This window comes from Suricata suricatta, chromosome 2, assembly GCF_006229205.1.
Source record: "Suricata suricatta isolate VVHF042 chromosome 2, meerkat_22Aug2017_6uvM2_HiC, whole genome shotgun sequence".
NCBI classification, from domain to species: domain Eukaryota; kingdom Metazoa; phylum Chordata; class Mammalia; order Carnivora; family Herpestidae; genus Suricata; species Suricata suricatta.
In genome coordinates, this window is record NC_043701.1 from 105,309,670 (window position 1) to 105,336,623 (window position 26,954).

A 26,954-nucleotide genomic window follows, 5' to 3' on the forward strand; every position below is an offset into this window, starting at 1 on the left:
GACCTACCGTTTGTTGCTGTCTATTTGGCTGGTTTCCACCTTTTCGTTACTGTGAATAGTGCTGCTATGAACATCTGTGTACAAAGAATATACTTGGCAGTGGAATTATTGGGTCATATGATGATTCTATGCTTAACTTTTTGAGATTACTGGTCTTCCCACAACTGTTGCACCATTTTACATTCCTACCAGCAACGATGAGAGTTCCAATTTCTTGGTATCTCCACTAATACTTGTGATCCATTTATTTTTATTACAGCCATCCTGGTAGCTGTGAAGAGGTATCTCATTGTGCCCACCCCATTCTACTCCCTCAAATACCAGCTTCCCGCTCCAGTAAAGAACTAGAAGGGAAATAATTTTCTCCTACCACGTCCTAGCATAGCCTGAAAAATAAATCTGTGAATTGGTGTGTATACACCTGAAAAATAAATCTGTGAATTGGTGTGTATACACCTCACAATAGCACTTCAGACCCTACAGGCAAATATTATGGTTATTGCTTTAAAACTAGTCTCTGAAGATTCTGGCAATTTCCCATGATGCCCCCCCTCACTGGAATTTACTTAATAACTACACCATAAAGTAAAAGCTAAAATCGAAAACATTTTGAGAACCTATATTTCTTCTGTTGGTTGATTATGTGATTTTTTAAAATACCTCAAACTATTTTAATATCAGATTTTTTTTCTCTATAAAGGTGACAAATGTGAGGATTTATAAAAACAGGTTAGAGCTTTATTCGGAGTCAAATGTGGGCAAATGAAATGCAACAAGAAGAGGAGGAAGGAAAACCATTCCAAAAAGTGAGGTCTTGCTGAAAATGTTTACCTTCTGCTTCCCAACCTGGAGTGGCTGTTCTCCTTTAAAAGCAAACAAAAATATGTTTTGCCAAATACCCGGACCCTGTGCATGCATCTGAAGCAACAAAACAAGGAAACAAGGTGGAGACGCCTTCTGCAGGCTACCAGAGGTTGGGAGGGACTTCCTCACAAAGGGGCACCTACAGACTGGACACCTGGTCTGCATATGCAAATAAGTGCGGGCAAAGAGTCCCTGAAGTTGTTTAAGTCATCGCGGGTTATGAAACTGTGTTCTAATTGTCATGGGAAGCAGTGAAAAGCTGTTCGGGTAACATAGCTGTAAACAGCTGAACGGGAGGGGTGGGCGGGGAAAGAAAATAAATATGGCCGATCTAGGTGTTTTGGACAGTTGAGGTCTTCAGAGCTGCCAATCCAGCAGAATTAGTAAAAAATACCCTTTTCTCAGACTGGTATAATAAATACTGACTTTAAAGATGTTCTTAAGTTACTGGCTTCTCTGGATCTAGAGGAGTCACAGTAAGATGATTGTATTTGTATCAGAGGGTTCCCTCCCAGCGCCCCATGGTCAAGTTATCTCTAATCAGGGAAGGGGGATGCTGGTTAGCAGGGTCAGACCTCTTACAAACTCAGAATTATTTGCCCCAAATCTATAAATCAAGTCCTCAGAGCCTATTTAACCCACAAGGAATTTGGTGAATCAATTCATGCCTTCAGACAGCAGTGGGTCTGCAGATAGGTACGCATGGGTGGTTGTCACCTTCTTGGTTCGGAGTCGGGAGAGACTCTAAAGCTTACCCAGGGCACAAAACCTTCCTATGACATTCCTGCCTGCGGCTTGAAAATACCTTCCGCCACAGTCTAGCCAAATTGTTTCATTTACTGTTTCTTTGCTCCTAAATTAACTAGGAGTAAAGACCGTGTGTACAACATGTGCACACGACACAAAGATTATTCAGAGAAAGCACAACCAAATAGGCTTGTGTTTTCTCTACCAGGCCCAGGCCCTCCTATTTACCACGCCTTACCCTGAGTTTTATCTAGAAGATGCTGGGTTGCTACTTAGTTACCCACCTTGAGCACATAAACGTCATTTTTCAAAAACCACTTACAGAGGCTTACGAGCACTATGGGTCCTGGGGTGGGGAGGGGGGTTTCCTCATAGAAGTCAGTCTAGTAAGATGTAGCAGTACCTGTCCCAAATAAACTCACCACCTAGTGGCACACACCTGTTACTATTATTACCAACTTCTCTTTCTGTCTGTCTTCCTTCTTGGAGGGCAACATTGGGAGAAGGGTATCAAAGCTAATATTTAACTGAGCATTTAGTATGCGAAAAAGACACTCTTCCAAGAGTCTTCGCTTTATCTCACTTTGTCCTCAAATAAACCGAGGAAGCAGGTACCATTCTATCATATTTTACAGATAAAGAAACTGAGGAACAGAGGTAAATTACCCTCGGGGTCGCAAGGCCACTCAGTGGCGGAGCCAGCAGGCAGCCAGGCTCCCGAGGACCAGGGAAAAGGTAGTAAAGCGAGATCGCGGAGGAGGAGGACGAGGAAAGGGAGAGACAGGCGGAGAACCAGAGGGAGGAGCGCAGAGGGCGGGCTTTACCCCCGTCAGACAGAACGCTTGCTGATTTGCATATTTCTAGCGTTTTACCTCCGGGTGTCACTTCCAGGAATGGAAAGTTTAAACTCCCAACGCCCCAAGGTTCGGCGTCGAGGCTGAAAAGACCTTCCCATAGGTGATCGAGGACTCGCTCCTCCTCACAGCCTGGTCGGGAGAGCCGCAGGGCCAGCTGCGGCGGGCGAACTACAATCCCCACAACTCATTGCGCGGAGAGGCTGGGTCCACGCGGAGGGAACGTGGGGGTGTTCCAAAGGTGCCTGGAGAAAACCAAAAATATCACGTATATCTTCTGGCTCTTTCCACTTTCACACACGCCTCGCTTCCGTCGTCTGTTTTATTAACAGAGCAGGCAGTGAAGTGTGTAAAGTCGGTCTGTCCTCAGGCACAGCAGAGGGCAGCCGCGGCAACGGCGCGCGGGCGCGAGGCCCCCGGGCCGTGCACGGGACGGATTCAGTGGCGGCCGGGCCGTCGTGCGGGCCGTCGTGCAGGCCGGAAGTGTGCGCGGGCGGAGGGAGAGGTGTGAGTGGCTGCGGGAGCGCGCTTCCGGGCAGTGCGTCGACGTCGGCCGGCCGCAAAGGGCTCCTCCGCAGGCTGTTTGGCCGGCACCTTGCGCACTCCGCCGGCTCCAAGACCCTTACTGTCCGCTCATCTCGCCGTAGGCCGTGACGACATGAGCAGCAAAGAAGGTGGCGTCTTCGGCGGCACTGGGCGTAATTTTTTTTCAAAGGGGGAGGATCTCCATCCTTGTTGGATTTTCCGCTTATTTTCACCCTTGAGGGATGCCTTGTCCCCTTGCAGGCTCGGGGAGGCGGCGGCCCCTGTGAATTCCGGGCCACATTGGTCCCATTGACACCTCTTTTTACTTAAACCCTCGAGCTGTTATTTTTAATATTAGTTCGGTAATTGCTCCACCTTGTGCCAGATCAGGGAAGCCATTGGTGGAGGCCTGAGTAAGGGGAGCTTAAGGTTTGGGAAGAAGAGGCTGGGCTGCTTTTCTGCTAGTCCCCTGGGAACGCCTGTAAGGCGAGAGCCCCGTGGGCGCCGGCTTAAGAGGAAGGAAGGGGTTAGCTGGCGTTACGTTTTGTCAAGTCTTGGTGGAAGAGCCCTGTCCAACTTCTTTCTCCTTCTCTACATAAGGATCAGGAGGGTTCAGGAAAAGGAAGCATGACAATTTCCCACATAACCAGAGAAGAGAAGGGAAGGATGTTAATTCATCTTCACCTGTGATGTTGGCCTTCAAATGTAAGTTCTCTGTGCTGTAAGTTGGCGAAGGGAAGAGAACTAAAGAGGTTGTAACAAGGATGTTAGACGTGTTTTGCACACACACAAAAGAGCCCGTCATAATTACAGATGTGCGTGTGTGGCTCTTACTTTTCCTGGAGGTTGGCTATGGTGCCAGGTCTGCCATTAAAGTCGAGATTACTTAAGTCTTGACTTTTTTTTTTATATTATAGTTCTACGGGTGAAGTTAACATCAGTACACAATTATTGTGTACTTGATATATAAATAATTGTCAGGTGTATATATGTACACATATGTAGCTAATGAACTTCTAAGCATGTGATGGTTTTGTTTCCTCAGACTTGAAGACGGACTACATTTTTGTTTTGAATCTAACACATGCACAGAGTGGGAACTCCTCTATTAGGAAGTCATATATGTACATGCTGTGTATATACTGTTTGTATATATAGTGTTTATGTGTATGTTATGTATTTTTTCACAGTCCTTTTCACTAGGTCAAGTTGCTCTTCATTTTAAAACAAACTTCAAAAGGAAATTCTCCTTCCTGTATTCTCCACCCACTCTCCTATACCTTACAGGTCTTGTGGTTCAGGAACCGGAGAGGGCCTGAGTTGTCATTTCTAACTTGCTGTCATCTGAAGGCTGGATTGGGGCTGGCGGAGTCAAAGCAACTGACAGTTTAGGCTTTCTGCCAACACACAGCTCTCACTTCCTCACACTTCCTCACGTGGTCTCCTCCATGGTGCTCCTGGAGTGTCCTGATGTTAGGCATCCCACTTCCCCCAGTCAGTGCCCGGAGGAAGCCACAGTGTCCTTGCACCCTGATCTTAGACATGATACACGGTCACTTTTGCTACCTTTTGTTAGGAATGAGGCAGTTTAAAAACTGCTTCATATTTAAGGGTAAGGGAATTAGTTTCCAGTATTGAAGGGAGTCTCAAATAATCTGTGGGCATATTTTATTGTATCTATTCATTCATTCTCAAGTTACTTAATGTACAGTGTAGTCTTAGCTTTAGGAGTAGAACCCAGTAATTCATCTCTTAGGTGTGACACCCAGTGCTCGTCCCAAAAAGTGCCCTTCATTATTAATGTCCATCACTCGTTTAACCCACTGTCCTTTCATCAACTGTCAGTTTGTTCTCAGTATTTAAGAGTCTCTTACGGTTTGCGTCCCTTTCTGTTTTTATCTTATTTTTCCTTCCCTTCCCTAATGTTCATCTGTTGAGTTTCTCAAATTCTACATGAGTGAAATCCTATGATAATCTGTCTTTATCTGATTTGTTTCACTCAGCATAATACCCTCCAGTTCCATCCACGTTGCTGCAAGTGACAAGATTTCATTACTTTTCATTGCTGAGTAGGATTCCTGTGTGTGTGTGTGTGTGTGTGTGTGTGTATATACACACCACATTTTTATTATTTTTACTTTTTTTTAGTAATCTCATCTGTTTATATTTTTATTTCATTTTTTATATACTTTATTGTCAAGTTGGTTTCCATATAACACCCACTGCTCTTCCCCACAAGAGCCCCTCACCATGACCATCACCCCCCTTTCCCTTTCCCCCTCCCCCTTCAGCCCTCAGTTTGTTTTCAGTATTCAGGAGGCTCTCATGATTTGCCTCCCTCCCTCTCCCTCTTTTTCCCCCCTTCCCCTCCCCATGGTCCTCTGTTACGTTTCTCCTGTTAGACTTAACAGTGAAAACATATGGTATCTGTTTTTCTCCGCCTGACTTACTTCGCTTAGCATGACTCCCTCGAGGTCCACCCAATACATGGTTTTGGCTGTGGGAGTAGAATCCAGTGATTCATTACTTACATCAATCCCAACAAGTGCCCTCCTTAATGTGTGGGCATATTTTAAAACCACAGCACCCACAGTGATCTTCAGAGGTACGAGACCACTTGTGATTGAGTGGAGAGTGTACCGATATGACTATATACAGTGGGAAAGCTGCAGTGGGCCAACTGTGCCCCATCCTGATACACCCTGACGTATCCCATACGGAGCTACTTGTTTCCAAGCACATGCCGCTTTTGTATGTTTCTGTCTGCCCTTTAATGCATAATTCTTGAAGCTCGGAGCTGCCTCTCATTTGGTGCCCCCATTGTCCATCTGGTGAACTGTGGTTTTCTTCAAGACCCCGCTCAAGTAGCTTCTTCCTTTGAAGCCTTTGTGATTTTTCTCTCAAGCAAATTTATTGACAGACATTGCACTTATTCATTATTCATTCAGTCATGAAATATTGATTGAGCATTTACCATGTTCTAGTATGTGTTAGGAGGGAACAGGAAGAATGCAGACCCTGCTTTCCTGAATCTTCACATATATTTAGTGTGTGTTTTATTTATTTGTTCACACCTTTGTCTTACACTGGACTATGCTTGAGGATAGGAATTGTTTTATTTAACTTTGTATTCATAGTGTTTAATTCACAGGGGTCGTTAATATTTATAATAAGTAAAAACATTTGATTGCCTTGAAGTATTAGACAAAATCTGAGCTTAATTATTATCTCAGTAATAAAAGAACACATGTCTGCTCCTTGTCAACCTGTTTTTTGGTTGATAGTTTATTCAAGTTCTGGGGTTTTTAATTCATGCAAAGTACATCTGGGTGCTCCCTATAGGGCAGGCAGTTTGCTGTGTCTTTGGGGGTGACAATGCTTCTGAAATAAAGTGGTTGTTAAGTAAGGAATTAAGTGGTTATTGGGTATTTCAGTGACTAGGGCTTGGAAATTCAGCAACTTCAAGTTGATGTCATTAAAAGTTATAAACTTTAATTTTTTAATTAAAGTTAAATTCAACTTTTTTTGAGGGGCAGATAATATTGCATGTGGTTAACAGAAGGTAATTAAAAATGTTACATAACTTAGGTATTAGAAGTAATTTTTGTAAAGTCTTGTGTGATGGTTCGGTGATAACAATCTCATGTTTACTAGGTGAGAATTTTTTTTTTTTTTTACAATATATACATCTTATTGTGAGGCCGTGAGTGGCAAAACCCAGTTAAAGCATACCTGTGTTCAAAGAGAGAATATTTTGGTTCTCAGCAGTCTGTGATTTCCAAGTACTTTAAAAGTAAATGAGATGACATACTCTTCATTTTTATAGAGTAAATAATAGTTTCTTTGTTGTGCCTAATAACAGTGTATGATGGGCTCAAAGGATAGAATGTGCATGCTTATGGCTGTAATGGTGTGTTCTTAGCATTTCAGCAGGAACTTGATGCAAGACATGACAAATATGAGAGACTTGTGAAACTTAGTCGGGATATAACTGTGGAAAGTAAAAGGACAATTTTTCTCCTCCATAGAATTACAAGGTAAGTAAATATCTCAAATTTGTTATGGTTGCTTATAGTCTGATATGTGTTATATATATACTTTGTAATGCTTTATGCTTTAGTGGACAGTATCTACCTCTTAGAAGATCCTGTGAATTATTCTATGAATCGTGGGATTGGAGGATGTTAGCAGCAAGAAGATTTTAAGAATAAATATTTTAATTAGACTAGGAAGGGAAAGGTTTTTTTTTTTAAGTTTATTTATTATTTTTGAGATAGGAAGTGAGTGTGAGTGGGGGAGGAGCAGAGAGAGGGAAAGAGAGAATCCCAAGTAGGCTCCACACTGTCAGTACAGAGCCCAGTGTGGGGCTTGAACCCCACGAACCTGAGATCATGACATGACCCAAAGTTGGACCACTTAACTGACTAAGCCACCCAGGCTTCCTGAGAAGGGAGAGTTCTTATTTTCAGAGCAACCAGGAATTTTGTGTTGTTAAGAGTGCATAGTGACATAGGTATTGTTTGTGAAAATATTAAATTTCTAGTGATTTACTAGAGTTTATTATAGTAAAGCTTTATTTAGATGATACATGCAAAATTTCAGTATTAGATAAACGTGGAAATCTGCTTTATCGTCCCGTTCATTTCTCAACTCATTGCAATATGCTGTTCTTCCTCACAACTATTGACATTGTCCTTGTTACCCTGGTATTGCCAAGTCTAGTACAGACTCTTATTTTATATTTTTGCAGCATATGATACGACTGACTATTTAATTTTTTTTAAAGTTCCTTTTCTTGCAGCTCTGAGGCATCTTTTCTTTGAAATTCCTCTCTGTATTATTTTATTTTATTTTTCTGTGTAGGCTCTGTATATATCCTAGATTCCTTGGTTGTATGTATATAAAAGAAAACAGCTTAAACTAGCCTAAGCAGAGGAGGAAAATGAATTTTAAGGATTCAGGAATTTCTAATGAATGCAGCTGGATATCTTTGTTTTTCATTTTTGCTTCTTTGTTGGCTTCCTTTTTTGTTTAATCAGCTTTCTTTGCTTCTCTATTTTACATGAGGTTAGAAAGTGCCCACTCTGGGGCACCTAGGTGGCTCAGTCAGTTTAGCATCCATGCGTTAGGCCCCACATCAGGCTCTGTGCTGACAGCTCTCTGTGCTGACAGATCAGAGTCTGGAGCCTGCTTTGCATTCTGTGTCTCCCTTTCTCTCCTTGCCCCTCCCCTGCTCTTTCTTTCTTTCTCCCAAAAATAAAATAAGACATTAGGAAAAAAAAAAAAAAAAGAAACAGGAAAGTGCCCCTCCCCCATGCCCAGGGAGAGATTGTTACAAATGTCCCTAGGAGGATTTACACTATGTATCTTATAAAGCATTTAAGAAAGGCTGAATATAATTTGTCATATTTTATTAAAAATATTACTAAAGTATTCACTCATTTGCAACTTTTAAGATAAGTTTCTAATAGTTTAGTTTTATTCTATTAAGTGGAGGTGAATTTGCCATACATAGATTTATTGAAATGTGGCATTGTTAACCTTTTCTTTATCTTAACCTGACTCTAAAATTTTTTGCTTATTTTTTTCATGAGTTCTCAGCTTACATTATGGAAGGAATATAAACTATTTTTGAACCTGAGCTTATGGAAAGAAGCAACACTGTTTTGATTAGTTAGGAACATTTTTTCAATGCAAATTGCAATTTAAAAACAATTGACATCAGTATTCATCAGTTTAAATAAATAATTGAACTGTGGCAGGGGATCTTAATATTTTAGAAAAAGCCGTGTTATTATGTAAAGTCATTTTGTAAGTATTTCTCTACCGAAAATAAATTCTTATTATAGTAAACTTAGAAAATAGTAATCTTTAGAATAAATTGTAGAAAAATAAGATACTGAATGAAAGAAGTCAGTCACACTGCAAAGATAGCTACTGTCACTGAACAGATTTCATATTTTATGCACTTTTAAAAAAAAAATCTCTGTGCCTAATGTGGAACTTGAACTAATGACCCTGAAATCAAGAGTCGTATGTTCTAATGACTGAGCCAGCCAGACACCCCTGATTTTATCTTTTTTTTTTTTTGATTTTACATATTTTGATTTGATTTAAAATTTTTTTTCCTTTTTTTAAATTTAAATTTTAGTTAACACATAGTACAATATTGATTTCAGGAGTAGAATACAATGATTCATCATTTACATCAACAGCCTGTGTTCATCACAAGTGCCCTCCTTAGTACCCACCACTGTTTAGCCCACCCCCCACCCACCTCCCTCTATCAACCCATACTTTGTTCTCTATCATTAAGAGTCTCTTGTGGTTTATTTCCCTCTCTTCTCTTCCTGCCACTTCCCATATGTTCATCTGTTTTGTTTCTTAAATTGATTTTACATATTTTTTAATAAATATAATTAATAAAGTAAAATTGTGGTTTTGAGTTAGAAGCATCCAGATACAATATTAATTCAGTCCTATGTTTATTGATATTTAGATTATTTCAGTTTTTCACTAACAAAGTGTCTGGCTGATATATTAATTATAGTGCTCCTGATATGGAAGAGATTTTGACAGAATCAGAAATGAAATTGGATGGTGTGAGACAGAAGATCTTGCAAGTAGCCCAGGAGCTCTCGGGAGAAGACATGCATCAGTTCCACAGAGCCATCACCACAGGTGAGTCGGGCTGCACCTTAGTGTTTAAACCAGTGTGTTACGTGATCTGTGTGTGGGTTGCATTAATTTTAATTGACATTTGAAATATCACTGGCTTTAAACATTGGGACTTCTGAATAATAATGTAAAGATAATCCAAAAACATTAATTGGCTTTATTTTTCTAACTGTGTGGAATAGTCATTGATAGATTTTAATAAAGTAATTCAAAAAAGACCTAACAGAGTGAACTGTATTTATTTTTGAGTGTATAGGGTATTCAGACAGGGCACATCTCCTCTCCCGCTGTGAGGACATCTTACTGGTGGCTCTAAGTTTCAATTTTGGTTGGCTCATAAAAGGGAATGTGTCACCTAAGCCAGAGGGACCCAGACATTACAGCGTGATTCCATAGTAGAATTTTAAGATAGCACTGGGTTTTATATAAACACAAATCACTTCCAATATATACACATCAATCGCATAAATAATTAAAGTGCTTAGTTCTTGTCTCTTCATCGTTTTTTTAATGTGAGTTCACTGATGGGAGAGGTACTATATAATTAAGGAGGACCAAGTCAGAGATTGATTCATATTTGCAGAAGTATGGGGAATTATATGCTCTTTCTATCAAATAGCAGATTCCACTGAACTCAAGTCATTCATCCTGAGAAATGAGTTTTTGTGTACCTGCTCATTTTGGTGTGAACATTTATAATTCCACTTGTTTTCAGAAATGGCAATCTGTAGTATGTTCAAATGTCTTTTGTTGTTGTTGCTCAATGTTTATATGTACAGTTGACCCTTGAGCAGTGCCGGGATCGGGGCGCTGACCCCTTGCACAGCCAGGAATCTGCATGAATGTTTTGACACTCCCACAACTCAACTACCAATAGCCAACCATTGGCTGGAAGCTGTAACAGTAATGTAAACAGTTTTTTAACATGCATTTTGTATATTATGTGCTTTTACTATATTCTTACAATACAGAGAAAAGATATTAAGAAAAACACAAGGAAAATGCAATTATAGTTCTATACTATATTTATTGAGAAATCCACATATATATGGACTATTGCAGTTGAAACCCATGTTCAAGGGTCACATGTTTGTGTGTGTGTATTTTTTATTGAGGTATAACTGACATATAACATTATGTTAGTTTTAGGTGTACGTTGTATGTATGTATGTATGCACTATAATATTATTAACTATAGTTGCCATGCTGTGCATTGTATCCCTAGGACTTCACGAGTTTGTACCTTTTGAGTCCCTTCACCTATTTTGCCCATCTCCCTCCCACCTTTGGCAACCAAAATATCTTTTGATATCAGTGAAAGAAAGTACCTGCTTATCTCAGTTAAAGCAGGGGTATATTACTAGAAACTGAAGTGATAACTCAAACAGTTGTATGAAGTGTCATTAGAGTACATTTCTATCATTGTTATTTACCCTCAGATTTGTTTTTTTAAGTAATAGTGCACATAATGAAAAAGGTTTAATGAACTCAGTCTGTGCTGTCATGCGGCATGACCTTGACCATGACAGATTCGGCAGGGCTGGGAGAGAAGATCTGAGTATCGGTGAGATGGATGAAGCAAAAGCTGAAACAAGCCTCATAAAGAACATATGATAATATCTTCATTGTCTTGTAGCAGAAAAGCTTTTTTAAAAATGACACAAGAAGTGTGGTGCCTGGGTGGCCCAGTCACTGGTTAAGCATCTGATTCTTGGTTTTGGCTCAGGTCATGATCTCACAATTTGAGTTTGAGCCCCATGTCAGGCTCTGTGCTGACAGTGCAGAGCCTGCTTGGGATTCTCTCTCCCCCTTTCTTTCCCTCCCCCACTTGCCAATGGGTGCACACACACTCTGTCTCTTTCTCAAAATAAATAAACTTAAAAAAAAATTGGGGCACCATGGTGGTTCACCCCGTTGAGCATCTGGGGCTGGTCTTGACTCAGTTCATGGATGAAGCTCGTGTCAAGCCCTGTGTCAAGCCCCGTTCCCGGCTCTACTCTGACTGGGCGGAGCTTCCTTGGGATACTCTCCCTCCTTCCCTCTCTTTGCCCCTCCCATGCTCATGCTGTCTCTCAAAATAAATGTAAAAAATGACACAAGCATTAATTGCTAACGGAAAAATGGATCAGTTGAATTTCATCAAAATTAACACATCATTTATCAGAAGACCTCATTTTCTTAAGTGAAAAGGCAAGCTGAAGTCTGAGAGAAGACTATCTACGTGCCTTGGAAAAGGGATGCATACACAGAATCCCTGCAGATCAAGAAGACAAGCAATTTTAAAAATGAACAGGGGCTTCTGGCTAGCTAGTTGGTGGAGCTTGGGATTCATGATCTCTGGGTCATGAGTTCAAGTCCAATGTTAGGTGTAGAGACAAAAAACTTGAAGAGGGGCCTCATAAAAATGAGTATTCATATGGCCAAGAAGCATCTGAAACGGTGCTAAGTCCCTAGAGTGATGCAAAGTAAAGTCAAATGAGATACCATTCGCTCACCAGCATGATTCATTATAAAGACAGATGATACCACTTTTTTAAAAAGTTTATTTTTATTTATTTTGAAAGAAGTAGGCAGGGGAGGGGCATAGAGAACGGGAGATAGAATCCCAAGCAGGGTCTGCGCTGTCAGTGCAGAGCCCAATACAGGGCTCAAACTCCCAAATTTTGAGATCATGATCTGAGCCAAAGTCAGGCGTCAGATGCTTAACTGACTGAGCTACCCAAGCACCCCTGAGGATGCCACTTTATTATTATTGTTAGAGAGTGAGAGTGAGCATGAGCAGGAGAGCGGGGCAAAGTGGGAGAGAGGAGAGAGAAAGAATCCCAAGCAGGCTTGATCACATCCCCCTGCGATCATGACCTAAGCTGAAATGAAGAGTCGGGTGCTCAACTGACTGAACCACCCAGGTGCACTAAGACTGACAAAACCGCTTTAAAATACTTGACAGTATGTAGCTAGAAACATGCTCCTACTATATGATCCCTTCTGGGCATGTACCCAATGAAAGTGAGGCTTATGTCACCAAAAGACAGGCAGGAAAGCTCGTAACAGCTTTAGTCATGATATTCTAAAACTGAAAAATGACCCAGACGTCCGTCAACAGGAGAGTTGATAAATACATGATGGTCTATTTGTACAATGTAATACTACATAGCAATAAAAATCGATAAACATGCATACCAGCAAGTATGAATCTCACATACTTCTGTTGGGAAAAATAAGCAGACACAAAGGAGTATCTACTGTATAATTCTACTTAAGTGAAGTTCAAAAAAAGGCAAAATTAATCCAGGGAGTTAGAAGGCAGGATAGTGGTTGTCTAGGGGTGGAGGTCGGGGCAGGCGTTTCTGACGAGTGGCATGAGGGAACCTTCTGGAGTGATAGAAATGTTTTCTATTTTTAGCTGGGTGGTGTTACATAGTTGTACATGTATGTAAAAATTCATTAAGTTAAACATTTAAGATTTATACAGTTTATGTAAATTATTATTTTTTTTTAACAAAGTCACTATTGGCATTTTCTTAGTTCCTTTAGAGCAGATCTTTGTATTGGGAGATCACATCAATAATCTCTTCATGGGAGGGGCACCTGACTGGCTTACTCAGAAGAGTGTGTGACTCTTGATCTCAGGGTTGTGAGTTCGAGCCCATGTTGGGTATAGAGATTAGTTAAATAAATACAACTTTGAAAAACCTCATCGTGGCAGTCTTGTGGTGAAAATATGTGCCATGTTTAGTAAAAACAGCACTGCCATTCATATTAATGATATTCTTTGTCAGAATCCCTTTGGTGAGGTTTCTGTTGGGCACCCTGACATTTCTACTTGTTAGGCTGGGCAGATAACATTTGTGGCAACATTAGCCTTGTTGTGTTTGGTCTCCTAATTTTGTATCTACCTCTTCCAGTGGAAGGGATTGGGGCAGAGGTAAGGTTAAGCATCCAGCTCATTGACTTTTGTCAGTTCTGAGAGTTGACCGGAATCCAAAAGTGGCATTTCCAGGCCAGGGTCACGTTGAGGTCTCTTCATGGAAATAGATCAGGAGCACTGGTGTTTATCATTTGTTGACGTGATAAATACGTCATGAAGAGTCTGGGTGACTCAGTGCTCTTGTTCCCTTGCCTAGAGCTGCAGTAGTAGCTTTGACCACACTAAAGACAGATCCACAGCAGGCCGATTTCAGTCACCATGGTCCTGCTGTGTATACATAGGTACGAGTGTATAATCTCAAGGACTGTACTGGGTGGTGGAGTTGGTAGTGAGGAGCAAGTTGGATCTCTCTCAGTTTCTAGAAAGTCCTTGATCTGAAGAAGCAGTATGGTTCTAATGTCTTACTGCATCAGGGTAAACAAATCCCATTCTGCAGCTTCTAAACATTCTATTAACTTGGGCAACTAAAGGCAAGAGTTTGAATAACTTCCATAAGCTTGGTCGTTTTTCTGTCACATCATGCAGTAAGCCTATCTCGTAAAAATTCATGGCAACGTAATATGTATAATAAAAGCTGACTGCAGTGGTCTTCACTTTGACCTCAACCCGTGCCTAAAACTTTTGTACTTATGTAAAAACTTGTATATTTTCCTCACAATGTTGGTGCGTTGTCATGTGATGATGTATTTAAACCTCTCAATTTCAAATGAGTTCAAGGTTAAGCTCTATGAATCCAGGCAATTTAAAGTTCTGGTGGGACATTGTAGATCTGCTTGATTTGGCCCCGTAATCTATTTGGTATGTTTTTCATCCATCCCTGTGTAAGGTGTAAGGAAAGACTTTAAGCCAGAGCGAGGACCATATAAATAGTTGTATGGAAAGAAACCTAGAAAGTTGCACTTGGCTCATAGAGCAAAACAGAGAAATGCAGAAAAAAGGCAAAAGGGACATTTCATTGAGTCAGAGTGCTTTTTAAGTTAGGAAGGAAGCACTGCACTCTTGGAAAGAGTTTAGGTAGGGCATTAATAAAATGGGAGCAATCTTTTCATTTTCCCCTTCAGTGTGTCACTGAGGATTATTTTAAGCACCATATTTCATTTTAGGCCCTTGTGTCTTTGTATGTTGTTTTCAAAAAAATTATTTTAATGTTTTTTTTTCTTTTTCTTTCTTCTTCTTTTTTTTTTTTTTTTTGAGAGAGAGGGCGAGGTGGGGAGGTGCAGAGTGAGAGGGGGCCAGAGGATCTGAAGTGAGCTCTGGGCTAATGGCAGAGAACCTTATTCGGGGCTTGAACTCAAAAACCGTGAGATCATGACCTGAGCTGAAGTCAGACACTCAACTGACTGTCAGATTTTTTGAAGATTACCTACTCCTGGATTAAAATTTTAAGGGTTCTCTGTATCTCACTTTTCTGTAGTAAGTCCTTAAAATGAGGTTCTTTAAATAGAAACAGGTTTTTTTTTTTTTTTTTTTTTTTTAAGTTAAGGAATAAAGCAGTTCAATAAAGAGGTATCTGGGACTTAAATTTTTGCTGACCAATACTTTATTCGATAAAATAAGGTTATTTATAATTAGAGTAGCGCTAACAATATGATGCTTCTGAATAGCTTGCTGCTTGTAATTGTTAAATGCTTGTTTTGGTGTTACTCCAAATAGTTGTTCTTTTGACTTGAAGATAAAACAATTCTGGCATTGAACTAAAGAAGTTCTGTGCTTTTCCTCATTAAGAATAGTGCTAACAGCATGCAGAGCATTTCCCTCAGGGCCACTTGTGTGAGCTCAGACGTGGAGTGTCCTCCTAATAATTGAACAACAACAAAAAGTTAGGTCTGTTTTCTACACATTTCTTATCAGAGTAGATTACAGATTGTCCCGAGGGATGGTTAAACAAGTGAACAAATAATTAGTTGCTTGAAATAAGTCACTAAAAAAATGTTGGGCTCTGTCGTGTTTTTGTTTTGTGTTTTTCTCCTGTTGAGAAATTAACAGTTGGGGGAAAATGTTCTCCATCTCAAAAGAAAAAGTGGTTTAGTTTATACCACTCTGATAGTAATGAAAACTGGTTTTAATTTTGAGACATTTTGGTGCATATAACTAAATTCAGACCCTAACTAATACTTTAATTATCTTATTCAGGAATGTGAATGATGTGTTAAGTGGGTGTTTTGTGTCAGAGAGTTTTTTAAGCCATTGTTTTTTGTGATCTTTGCAGTTTTCCTAAGTTACAGATACTATATTTACTGCTACGTAACTGGGGAAATTGAATCCCACAGGGTTTAAACAACTTGCCCAAGATGTTACTAAAGATATAAAATTGGCTTCTTACCATATGGATTTAATTTACCTATTGACTTTAATTTTTTTATGTTTATTTTTGAGAGAGAGAGAGTGAGTGAGCTGTAGAGGGGCAGAGAGAGAGGGAGATACAGAATCCAAAGCAGGCTCCAGGCTCCGAGCTGTCAGCACAGAGCCTGATGTGGAGCTTGAACTGGTGAACCGTGAGATCATGACCTGAGCTGAAGTCGGATGCTTAACCAACTGAGCCATGAAGGCGCCTTGATTATTTCTTAAAATAAGTCCAGAGGTAGGGAGAGTTTCAGGAAGGACATCTCTTTACACCTCAACATACTTTCTGGTTTTGTGCAGTGCAGCTAGGGGGCAAGCTACAAAATTATGTTATTTTGGGGGTGGGAAGACTGGGGAGTTGCTTTAAGTCCAGAGGGACAGCTCTGGCGAGGTGTGTTGTGCAGCTGAGTTGTGACCCCTCTTCTGTGAACCTCCAAAGAAATGTGCTAAGGGGAGAAGCAGATGGCATTTGAGAAGTTTGTCAGGAACTAGGGATATAAACAGGTGTTTCATGCAAAGCATATTTCCTCAGGTTGTGGAATAATCTCTGAGGTCGGTTCGGCAGAGCTTTGCTTTATTTGAGCCACACCCCGTGATGGAGAGGCTAGCAGCTGTCTCTGCACATAGGGGAGAGGTCTGGGGGAGGGGATCTGTCCTGGGTGCCCCCATCCTCCTCCCCTAGTAAATGACATCCAAGCCTTTCTTCACTTCCATTCCCTGTATTTATATCCCAGTGGTTAGAGAGGGGCCGATGAGAGAGGAACAGAGATTGGAGTGTGGAGAGAGTTGGAAGCTGAGATGGAGGCAGGCCTGTGTGAATTCCCCACGCAGGCAGGCTCCTCGGGCACCGAATGACTGTCATTTTAATGAAGGCAGGCGTGGGAAGAGTTTGATGATGTTCCTAGTATCAAATCATGCCTCTGACCATGGCTTCATTAGCTAGAGAAAGACAAATTCAACAAAAGATCTTTCCATCAGCATCTAAAAATCAAGAAATAATTTGAGCATTATCAGAATGATTTGGTAAGTAAATTATGCTCTATCTTATAGCAATTGGTAAGCAGTTTTATAATAAATAGAGGTTAGCATAGTAGGATAATAATGTTTTTCAAATTTGGGGTTTATACTGATTTATATAACAATTTATGTTCCTGTTTAAGAGAGTGGGAATATTACCGCAAGGGGTGAGGGAGTTGCAAATGCTGACAGGAGATGTCTAAGGGCTTACCAGCACTAGTAAGTGAGATAGGAAGAGAATGTGATCCGCTAGTCTTAGCAGGGTCATCTTGGAGGGATTTAGAAGATCCCCAGATTACTATTAACTTTTCTACTCATCCATGTTTGCTTTCTGAACAGATAAAATCAACTCCGGAGAAGAGAGCCTTTGCTGTCAGACAGGCTTGGGCTTACGTGTTTGCTCTGGGATCTCTTAGATCCGTGACCTTCCGTGTTTGCTCTGGGATCTCTTAAGTCCATGACCTTCCGTGTTTGCTCTGGGATCTCTTAGCTCTGTGACCTTCTGTGTTTGCTCTGGGGTCTCTTAGATCCGTGACCTTGGAGCACAGTACACAGCCTGTGTGAATTTCAGTTTTCTCACCTGTTATGGGGGAACAGTAGCTGCCTCATGGGTTGTTTTGAAAACTAAGTGAAATTTGTGTATGGGAGGCATTTCTTATTTTGTTTGGCACATCACCGTTACCAAATGTTTGTTTACTTCCCTTCTGGAATTTAGCAGAATTAATCTGTAATGGGGTGGTAAATTAAATTTGTTTTTTTTTATTTTCTGAACACATACTCTTCAGTGTTGAAGTATAAGCCCTGATGAAATAGACAATATCCATTTAGACGAAATCCAAATTAGTGAACTTTAAGTTTTACTATTGGTGGCATAATTGGATATACTGTACAAAGCTATGGCTTATGGATATATTTTTGGTGTTTAATTTATATATTTAAGGGTAAATTTTTTTTAGCCAAGTGACATGTGAATTGAACCTACGTCTGATTTTACTTTAACGTTTCAGGGTTCTGATAAAGCTTACTTTTGGAAAAAAAAATTCCAGTGGTATTCTTAAAAATAGCAATAGGGGTGTCTGGATGGCTCAGTCAGTTAAGTGTCCAACTTTGGCTTGGGTCATGGTCTCGCAGTTTGTGGGTTCTGTGCTGACAGAGTCTGGAGTCTGCTTTGGAATATGTGTCCCTCCTCCCTCTGCCCTCCCTGCCATGTTCTGTCTTGCTCGCTTGCACTCTCTCTCTCTCTCTCTCTGTGTTTCAAAAAGTGAATAAACATTAATAGAATTAAAAATATAGTTATTAATGTAATTTTTTAAAAATTGGGATACAATTTATACATCATAAAATTAACTCTTTTAAATTGTGTAGTTCATTTTAAAATATTTTTATTTAAAATTTTTAAAGCTTTTAAAATGTTTTTTTATTTTATTTATTTTTGAGAGACAGAGAAAGACAGCATTAGCAGGGGAGGGTCAGAGAGAGAGGGAGACACAGAATCTGAAGACAGGCTCCAGGCTCTGAGCTGTCAGCACAGAGCCTGACGTGAGGCCCGAACCCAGGAACCGTGAGATCATGAGGAGCTGAAGTTGGAAGCTTAACCAGCTGAGCCACCCAGGTGCCCTGTAATTCATTAGGTTTCACTGTAACCACAGGTTGTGTAGCTTTCACCACTGTCTGATTCCAGAATGTTTAAAAAAATTTTTTTTAATGTTTTATTTATTTTTGAGAGAGAGAGAGAGAGAGACAGCATGAGCATGGGAGGATCAGAGAGAGAGGGACACAGAATCTGAAGACAGGCTCCAGGCTCTGAGCTGTCAGCACAGAGCCCGATGTGGGACTCAAACCCACAAACTGCGAAATCATGACCTGAGCCAAAGCCGGATGCTCAACTGACTGAGCCACCCAGGCGCCCCGTAATTCTGGAATGTTTTCATCACCCCGTAGTAAGGACATGCCCTACCCAATAGGAGTCACTCCTCATCTTGCTATCCCCCAGCCAAGCCTCTGCAGCCACTATTTGACCATGGATTCGCCTGTTCTGGATATTGCATATAAATAGAATTGTACAGTATGTGGCCTTTTGCGTCTGGCTTTTGTCACTTAGCATAATGTTTTCAGGGCTCTCACATATGTCCTAGCATGTATCAGAACTTTTTAAGGCTTGATCATATTCTCTTGTACATATATACCATGCTTTGTTTATCTGTCCATCAATGGACATTTGGGTGTTTCTGCTCTTCAGTTACCGTGAATGATACTGCTGTAAACATTTGTCCACAAGCCCTTGTGAGTCTGTGCCTCCAGCTGTTGCGTGTACTCCGAGGGGTGGAGTTGCTGGGTCACAGGGCAGGCGATTTTTTAAAACACTGAGAGCCTGGAAAGAAAGGTGAGTTTATAGTGAAACCTCTGTCTGGTCTGTTTGCCTTTCTCTATATATGGGTTTTGATAGAGATTTGGGCTGGATGTGTACTGCTTAAATATCCTAAGAATAAGTAAAAATAGTCAGAAGCCTTTAATTGGGTTTCCTTGTATGTGTTCTCATAGGAGAACTTGGAGAAAAATAACAAATTACATAAAAGCAACATACTTCTCTCTTACTGGCAGCTGATTTTGTAAATAATTATAATTGGATTTCATCCAAGGCAGCAGCAGCTTAAGGGGAAGGCATTGTTTGATGGAATATGGCAGTAGGTTGAAATTTTTCACCTTGGGGATTATTCACTGAAAATAGCGGATGTCCTTTTTATCAAGTTGAAACATAACTTGTTTAAACATCCTTTTACCTAGATGTAACCAAAAATGCTTTTCAGTGTTTGGGGCCAGATGTCCTTGAACTCTGTGTGGTATATCATGATACCTAATAACCACGGAGCAGAAAGGGCCACCTCATCCCTGAAGTGACTTTAAACAAACACATCCCACAGACAACTTAGATGGCGACTTTAGATACACCTGACAATGTCACATCTGACAGCCATCCACATCAATGCGGACTGATGCCACGGATGGATTGTGAGGCGGTTAATATGTATTTTTTTCCCCCATAAAAAATAAATCCGATACCTTGAAGACCTTGAATTCTGACTTTTATCATTTCAAACTTTATCTTATAAGGATATTTCTTTCTTAATGGACCTGAATCCAAAGTACTATAAATTGAGTAAAATTAGATAATTCTGAACATTTGAATACCAGATTTTAAAATAGTTTTGTCAAAGCACTTACCGTTTCCTGAAACCAGAGTGGAAGAACAGGGAGAGATTATTTTAAAGAATTCACTCATTTGAGTCTCTCTTCAGGGTGTCTTTGGGGGTGGGGGGAGGAGAAGGTTGTGAAGACATCATTCGTTCCCTCAGAACTCTGGCGTTCAGAACTCGGAGCTGGCTGACACAGTTAGCTGAAGTCTAAGTTTTATGTAGTGGCTACGAAGAATTGCCTTGACAGAACATTTCAACTTTTTTTACAGTTAGGAAAAGATTTGAGAGAAGGCAACATAGGCACAGAATAGCATGGAATCACGAAAGCATATAGTGTGAGAGCCTGGGGAATAAAGTTAAAGCTTGGAGGATAGCTGAACTGGGGATTTTGTGGGGGAGAAGTTTGAGAAAAAGTGAGTATGTTTTATATGGACTCCAATGTAGGAAGGCAGGTAAAGTGGGAAGGGCATGAGCTTCTGGATTGTAGGAATGTTTTTTGACTATGTGACATGGCTGAATTTCTTAATTTCTTCTGAGTCTTTGTTCATCTGTAAAGGAAGGATAGTAATGCAGTCATGTAAGGTTATAATGAACATTAAAAAGATGGATGTAAAGTACCAGATACATTATCTTTTGTATAACTGACACTCAAGACTTAGTAAACTACTATTGATATTTTATTTCTATTTTTTAAAAGTTATGTTGGAGGCTTCTGGGTATATATGCAAAAGAATAAAAAGCAGGGACTCTGCGATGTTTGTGGACTCATGTTCATAACAGCATTATTCACAATACCCAAAAGGTGGAGGCAACCTACGTATCCATCGATGGACGGATGGATAAACAGAATTTCACGTGTCCATACACTGCAGGATTATTCAGCCCTATAAAGGAAGACAATTTTGACACAGGCTGCAGTGTGGATGAACCCTGAGGACCTTGTGCTAACTGAAATAAGCCAGCCACAAAAGGATAAATCCTATACGATTCCACTTCTGCGATGTACGTAGTCAGATTCAGAGATGGAAACTAGAATGCTGGTTGTTAGGGGCTTGAAGGAAAGGGGAGGTAGGAGTTATCTGATGGGTATAGAGTTTTAGTTTTGTGAGTTCGAATAGTTGGTGGTGATGGTTGCACCACAGTGTGAATGAATGCCACAGAACTACACACTTAGAAATAGTTACAGTGGGAAGTTCTATGTTGTCTACCCTATTGGGTGAGTTTAATATTCTTGCATATGCGTTTATTTGTAAGAATGCAAATATTTTAGCAACAACTCACCAGTGATTTTTATGTCACTCAGCAATGCTTTGTTGCAGAAGCAGCTGAGGGTCCTGTCTTTTTGCCGTATAATTTAGTTTCACTAAATAGATTTTTTTCTTTTTGACATGTCATCAGGAAGATTAGTTCCTACCATTCTGCATTGGAAAAGTGCCATACAGATCATTGTGTCTAGCACTTCTGTTTTACAAATGAGGGACAGGCCTGGGACTTGGTTGTCCTTAGTTGATTTTATTAACTACAAATTATTTTAAGAATATATTCATTGGAGCCATTTTCCATATTTTATTGGCTCGTGTGGATAAAACAACTGTACGTACAACTGATGGGTTTTGCCAAATGTATTTTTCCAGTCACAGAGGAGTGTTGTTTTACCATATGGCCTCCTATAGATAGCATCTTGTTTAAATAAAATCCATTAAGGGGTGCCTGGGTGGCTCAGTCGGTTAAGTGTCCGGCTTCGGCTCAGGTCATGATCTCACGGTTCATGGGTTCGAGCCCCCCATCGGGCTCTGTGCTGACAGCTAGCTCAGAGCCTGGAGCCTGCTTCAGATTCTCTCTCTCTCTCTCTCTCTCTCTCTCTCTGTGTCCCTCCCCTGCTTGCGCTGTCTCTCTCTGTCTCTCCAAATAAAAAAAATATACATATATATATATATGTGTGTATATATATGTATAAAAATAAAAAATAAAATCCATTAAGAATCAAGATTAGGCTTTAAAATTTTTTATGTTTTTTTCATTTTAATATTCATTTATTTTTGAGAAAGAGAGAGGGAGAGCCTGAGCAGGAGAGAGAGGCAGAGTGAGAGAGAGAGAGAGAGAGAGAGAGAGGATGAGAGAATCTTAATTAGGCCCCGCACTGAGTGGGGCTCGATCCCATGACCCTGGGATTAGGACCTGAGCCAAAATCAAGAGTTGGATGCTCAACCAACTGAGACACCGAGTTGTCGCCAGATGTTTTATCTATTTATTTTATTTTTTTTTAAAGTTTATTTATTTTTGAGAAAGAAACAGAGCATGAGCTGGGGAGGGGCAGAGAGAGAGAGGAGACACAGAGTCCGAAGCAGGCTCCAAGCTCTGAGCTGGCAGCACAGAGCCTGATGTGGGTCTTGAACCCATGAACCATGAGATATGACTTGAGCTGAAGTTGGACGCTTAACCGACTGAACCACCCAGGCGCCATTCCTCCAGATGTTTTAAGTAGCAGATTTTCCTGTTTCCCGCTGTTGATAATCCTAGTGTATGTATTATATTTTAATTTTTTATTTATTTATCGTATTTTGGGTTTTTTTTCAAAATGGGCACTTCCCTGTTAATTAAAATGTTCTTATAAAACAATTAAAAATTATTAAATAGTTTTTCAGAAATTAAATAGTTTTTCAGAAATGGATCTACCTCATTTACTCGTGTTTTTTTGTGTCTGTTTGTGCAAGACAGGCTAAGCACCAGGGATGGAACTGTGCACAAGGCAGGGTGGTGTTACCCCCCTCCAGGGGATAGTGCTAGGTGTTAGATAAGGAATTTTACATGATTGAAACACAACTTTGATTAGTGCTAGAAAGGAAAGGCACACGGTATTAGGAGAATATGTAATAGGGGTTTGGCTTAGAATGGGGGCTGTCAGAGGCAGTTTCTTTAGAAGATGATACTTCATGGAACTCTAAAGCATTAGTAACAGTTTATTAGGTGAAAGAGTGAGGAGAGCACTGCTGCCTTGGGAAGAGCACATAAAGTCCCTGGAGGCAAGGGAGGGCACGATATCGGTGAGGAACTGAAAATGAAGGAGAGGTTACAGGAGTTTTGCATTATAGACACAGTTACATTCTGTGAATTCAGCTTAAGCATTCTGCCTTCCAGCATTTCACGGTCAAGATTCTCCAGAGAAGCTGGAGAGAGTGGGCAAGTGAGGGGTTGCTTTATTGTTTTAAAGAATCGGCTCATATGATAGTGGGGGCTAGCAAGTATGAACTTTGCGGACTAGACTTGGAAGGCTGGAGTTGCAATATGGAGTTGATGCTGCCGTCTGGAGTCTGAAATCTGTAGGCTGGAAACGCAGGCAAGGTTTCTCTGTTGCAGTTTTGGGACACTCAGTTCTTCGTTCAGAAGGCCTTCAGCTGAGTAGATGAACAACGTCAGCCCACCCCCGTCACGGAGGGGAATCTGCTTTACTTGGAGTCCTGCTGACTTAAATATTAATCGCCTCTAAAACTAACCATTGCATGCGGTATTGCTGTAAGAGAAAAAAGAGTGGGCTGGTTTAGTTTAAACGATAACCTCACTTCTGATACCTTCTACCTTGGATTGAAGGTCGGAATTTGTACCTTGGCCATCAGCTTGTGAGTATCCTCCTTCAGACTGCCACCCAGTAAGCTGAGACAGTCACTGAGCCGTGGCTGGAAGGCTCCGGGAAGTGTGCGCTCCCACCTTGAGCTGGCACACGACTCGTCCGGGCCCCTGTACTCTCCCGGCCTTGTCGATTAACGTGGTCAGAACAGGAGCCTTGCCAGTCGTGTTTGAGTCTAACATTGAAAGCACTGCTGTTTTTGTTGAACGTGGCTCTGAAATGTAAGCCAACTGCAGGAATTTGGGGACAGGGTTATGCTTAGAAATATTGAAGTAGTGAATTATATTAACTGTAGGAAAAATTAGTATTGTAGAATTCATACAAGTCTTACTGATTTTTAAGGATTTTGAGAACAATTCTGACATTATACGAATAGGGGTTTATGTGCCCATCTTTTAAATTTGACCTGTTATGCGTTATAACCTGACTGTAGTAGAAGTTGAGGCTGACGTTGGTGGAGGGTGGAATTGAGCAGGGTCTTATAAGCCACATTAACGACTTTGCTCTTTATTCTGAGAACCATGGTGAGCTGTTTGGGCTTTAAGCAGGGGAGTGATGTGATAATTCTTTATTTAGAAGGTAAATATTCAGTGGTATGAGAGTGGATGAGAAAAGGTCAGGGGGGGAGGCCGGGAGACTCTTACAATTGGCAAAACAAAGAGGGGGACCGCATGTGGAAGGAAGATTGTGAATTCATCGTTGGACACGTTGATTTTGAGGTCTCTCTGGTGGAATTGTCAAGTATGTATTTAGATATATGTGACTGAGCCAGAGCTGTGAAGTTGAGGGATGGCAGGGTTAACTGAAGCCAACTGTGAGTGAGTCTGAGAGAGCCTGGGGCTGATAGAGGCAGAGACTAAGAAGATCTGGCCAAAGAAGTAGGAAAAAAGGGAATCAGAGGATGATGCATTCAGAGGGGCCAAATGAAAACTTGTTTAAAGATTCCCTCCTTTCAAGTGGTCAGACTGTTGACTGATTGAGCCTGAAAAAATGTCCATTAAACTTAGGAAATAGTATAATCTTAGAGCTGTTGTGGTGTAGAGATGGGCTTCAACTAGGATGAAGTAGGTTGAGAAGTATGAGGTGAGGTTATCGAGGAATGTGGTAGCCTGCTCTTCCAGGAAATGCAGCTCTGAAGATGAGAAGAGAGATGGAGCAGTAGTGGGGAGGAAAGATAGGACCAATGGTTGGGAGACATCTGAGCCTGTTTGGTGGACCGTTAGCATCTGATAGAGAACAGAGTGTGGAACATGGAAGGGAGAATCTGTGCTAAGCTTCCCGCTGGGATTACGTCTTTATCCTGATCCTAAGTACAGTACAGCCTCAAAAGACAGAATACCTCCTCTATAATGATAGGGGTAAATGGGAAATAATACCATTTTTTCTTTTCCTAATTCCCTATTGTATTCCTCAGGGTCTAAACAGGAAACGAGTTGCATTGTAATTTGAATAGGGTAAGTTTAATACAAAGAATAACTGTGTATGAGGAAAAAAAGAGTTAACTGTGTTGGAGATTATCTAATGAGAGGAAAAGTGTACTGTAAAGAGTGAAAATCAGAGGGGCAGCCACTATCCCAGGGCTGAGGCCAGGGTATCCACGGCAGGAACGAATCTGGAAGAGTGCGCTCCTCAGCTCCTTGGAGGCAGGCCCGTTGGATGGCAGCGGCGTTGCTGAGGTGTGGAGCAGGTAGAACTCTGGGAGGCTGCCCCTGGGCAGGTGCTGTGCCGTCAGACTCCTTGTCCAGGTGGTGGCCCCTGGGAAGCTGCTCCTGAGGAAATGCCACATGCTCCTGGCTGCTCCAAGCACCGGTTTGCCTCACATGTAGAAAGCTGCTGGGGAGGGACACACTGAAGCGAGGAAGAGACCTTTGTCCTCCTCTGCCTTCCTTCCAGTGCTGTCTGCCGACAGAGTTCGGTGCCTGCCCGCTGGCGCAGGAGAGATGGTTTAGAGTGCACCTGTGTTATCCGAAGTGGGGGAGCTGAGAGACGATAAATTGATGAGTGGCATCTATTATTGATCTTTTAGACTTTTCCCACTCTTTTGCTGTAATGACTATAATGATGAATATCCTAGTGCACAAATCTTTTGTTTAGCTCATTCTTAAGAGCTGACTGTAGTAGAGCATATTTAGAAATATAACAAGTGGTCCTTAGGTTTTGCTTTTTCATTTTGTGTGCACGAAGTTATTTCTGGAAGGAAATGTGAAGTACAGATTGTCTTTGGGAAAGAAGTGGGTGGTCACCTATTCTTAAAACTAAAATTTTACAAAAATAATTTTTATTGTAAAAATAAAAGATGTTATCTATTCTGTTAAACTGAACTTTATTGTTTCATTTCTCAGCATGTTTTGGTTTATTAAACAGTGTCCTATTCTATCATGTCCTGTTCTGTCAGCTAAAGGCACTGATTTCTGACCTTGCTTTAATATCACTCGTGGCTCAAAATGAGTCAGGATATTTTCATTCAGTTATTTCCTCTTACTGCTATCAAAACCAGGTCATCCACTTCCTCTTGTGTCTTTGACCTGCTGCGGCATTCGATGTGACGATAGCACAGCGGGGTGAGCCTCAGCACTGCAGCCGCCAGTGCCAGCCAGCGGGACTGCTTGGACTCCGGATTCCCCTCAGCCCTCAGTGTTCTTTCCAGAGTCAGAGTTCATTCTTCTCTTCTTGTTTCTACAATAGAGCCTCTACAGAGAATTCTCAGTTTCTTAACTCAGCAGTAATGATAATCATTTTAAGAAAAACTTCCCCTGTATTGTCTTATAGATTATGCCATAATAAACTAATATTGAAAATTGTGGCCATAGAACTTAGTTAAAAATTTTTTTTAATGTTTTTTATTTTTATTGTTGAGAGAGAGCATATGTGTGTGCACAGGCGGGGGTGGGGCAGAGAGAGGGAGACTGAGGACCCTAATGAAGCAGGCTCCTTGCTGACTGACAGCAGAGAGCCGGATGCAGTGCTTGAGCTCACGAACCATGAGATCACGACCTGAGCTGAAGTCAGATGCCTAACAGACTGAGCCACCCAGGCGCCCCAGAGCTTTAAACGTTTAAAAGTTGTTTTAAACACTTTGCAAAAGTATAGTACTACTTTTGATCTTTACCAGAATTTGTTTTAATTCAGTGTTAATTTTGTAGAACTTACATCTGATACAAAATTATACTACTCATTAG

The 26,954-nt window shown here is 40.9% G+C and overlaps 1 protein-coding gene and 1 long non-coding RNA gene across 3 annotated transcripts in view; one reads left to right on the forward strand and one right to left on the reverse strand.

Annotated features, from left to right (window-relative positions):
• Positions 1-716: 716 nt before the first annotated feature.
• On the reverse strand, positions 717-3,777 carry LOC115284851. Its single transcript, XR_003905354.1, has 3 exons — positions 3,675-3,777; positions 2,484-2,710; positions 717-863 (listed from the first exon to the last, which is right to left on the reverse strand). It is a non-coding gene; the product is annotated as an uncharacterized LOC115284851 (long non-coding RNA).
• The window catches only part of TSNAX (translin associated factor X), a 29,819-nt gene continuing 5,747 nt past the window's right edge, over positions 2,883-26,954 (forward strand). The window contains exons 1-4 of one of the 2 annotated variants that reach the window (XM_029931315.1): positions 2,883-3,163; positions 3,591-3,695; positions 6,913-7,027; positions 9,541-9,671. In XM_029931315.1, the coding sequence (XP_029787175.1) occupies positions 3,124-3,163; positions 3,591-3,695; positions 6,913-7,027; positions 9,541-9,671 (391 nt within the window). In that variant the 5' untranslated portion in view covers positions 2,883-3,123. The remainder of the gene's footprint in view (positions 3,164-3,590; positions 3,696-6,912; positions 7,028-9,540; positions 9,672-26,954) is intronic. The other variant, XM_029931318.1, reaches the window with a different exon arrangement.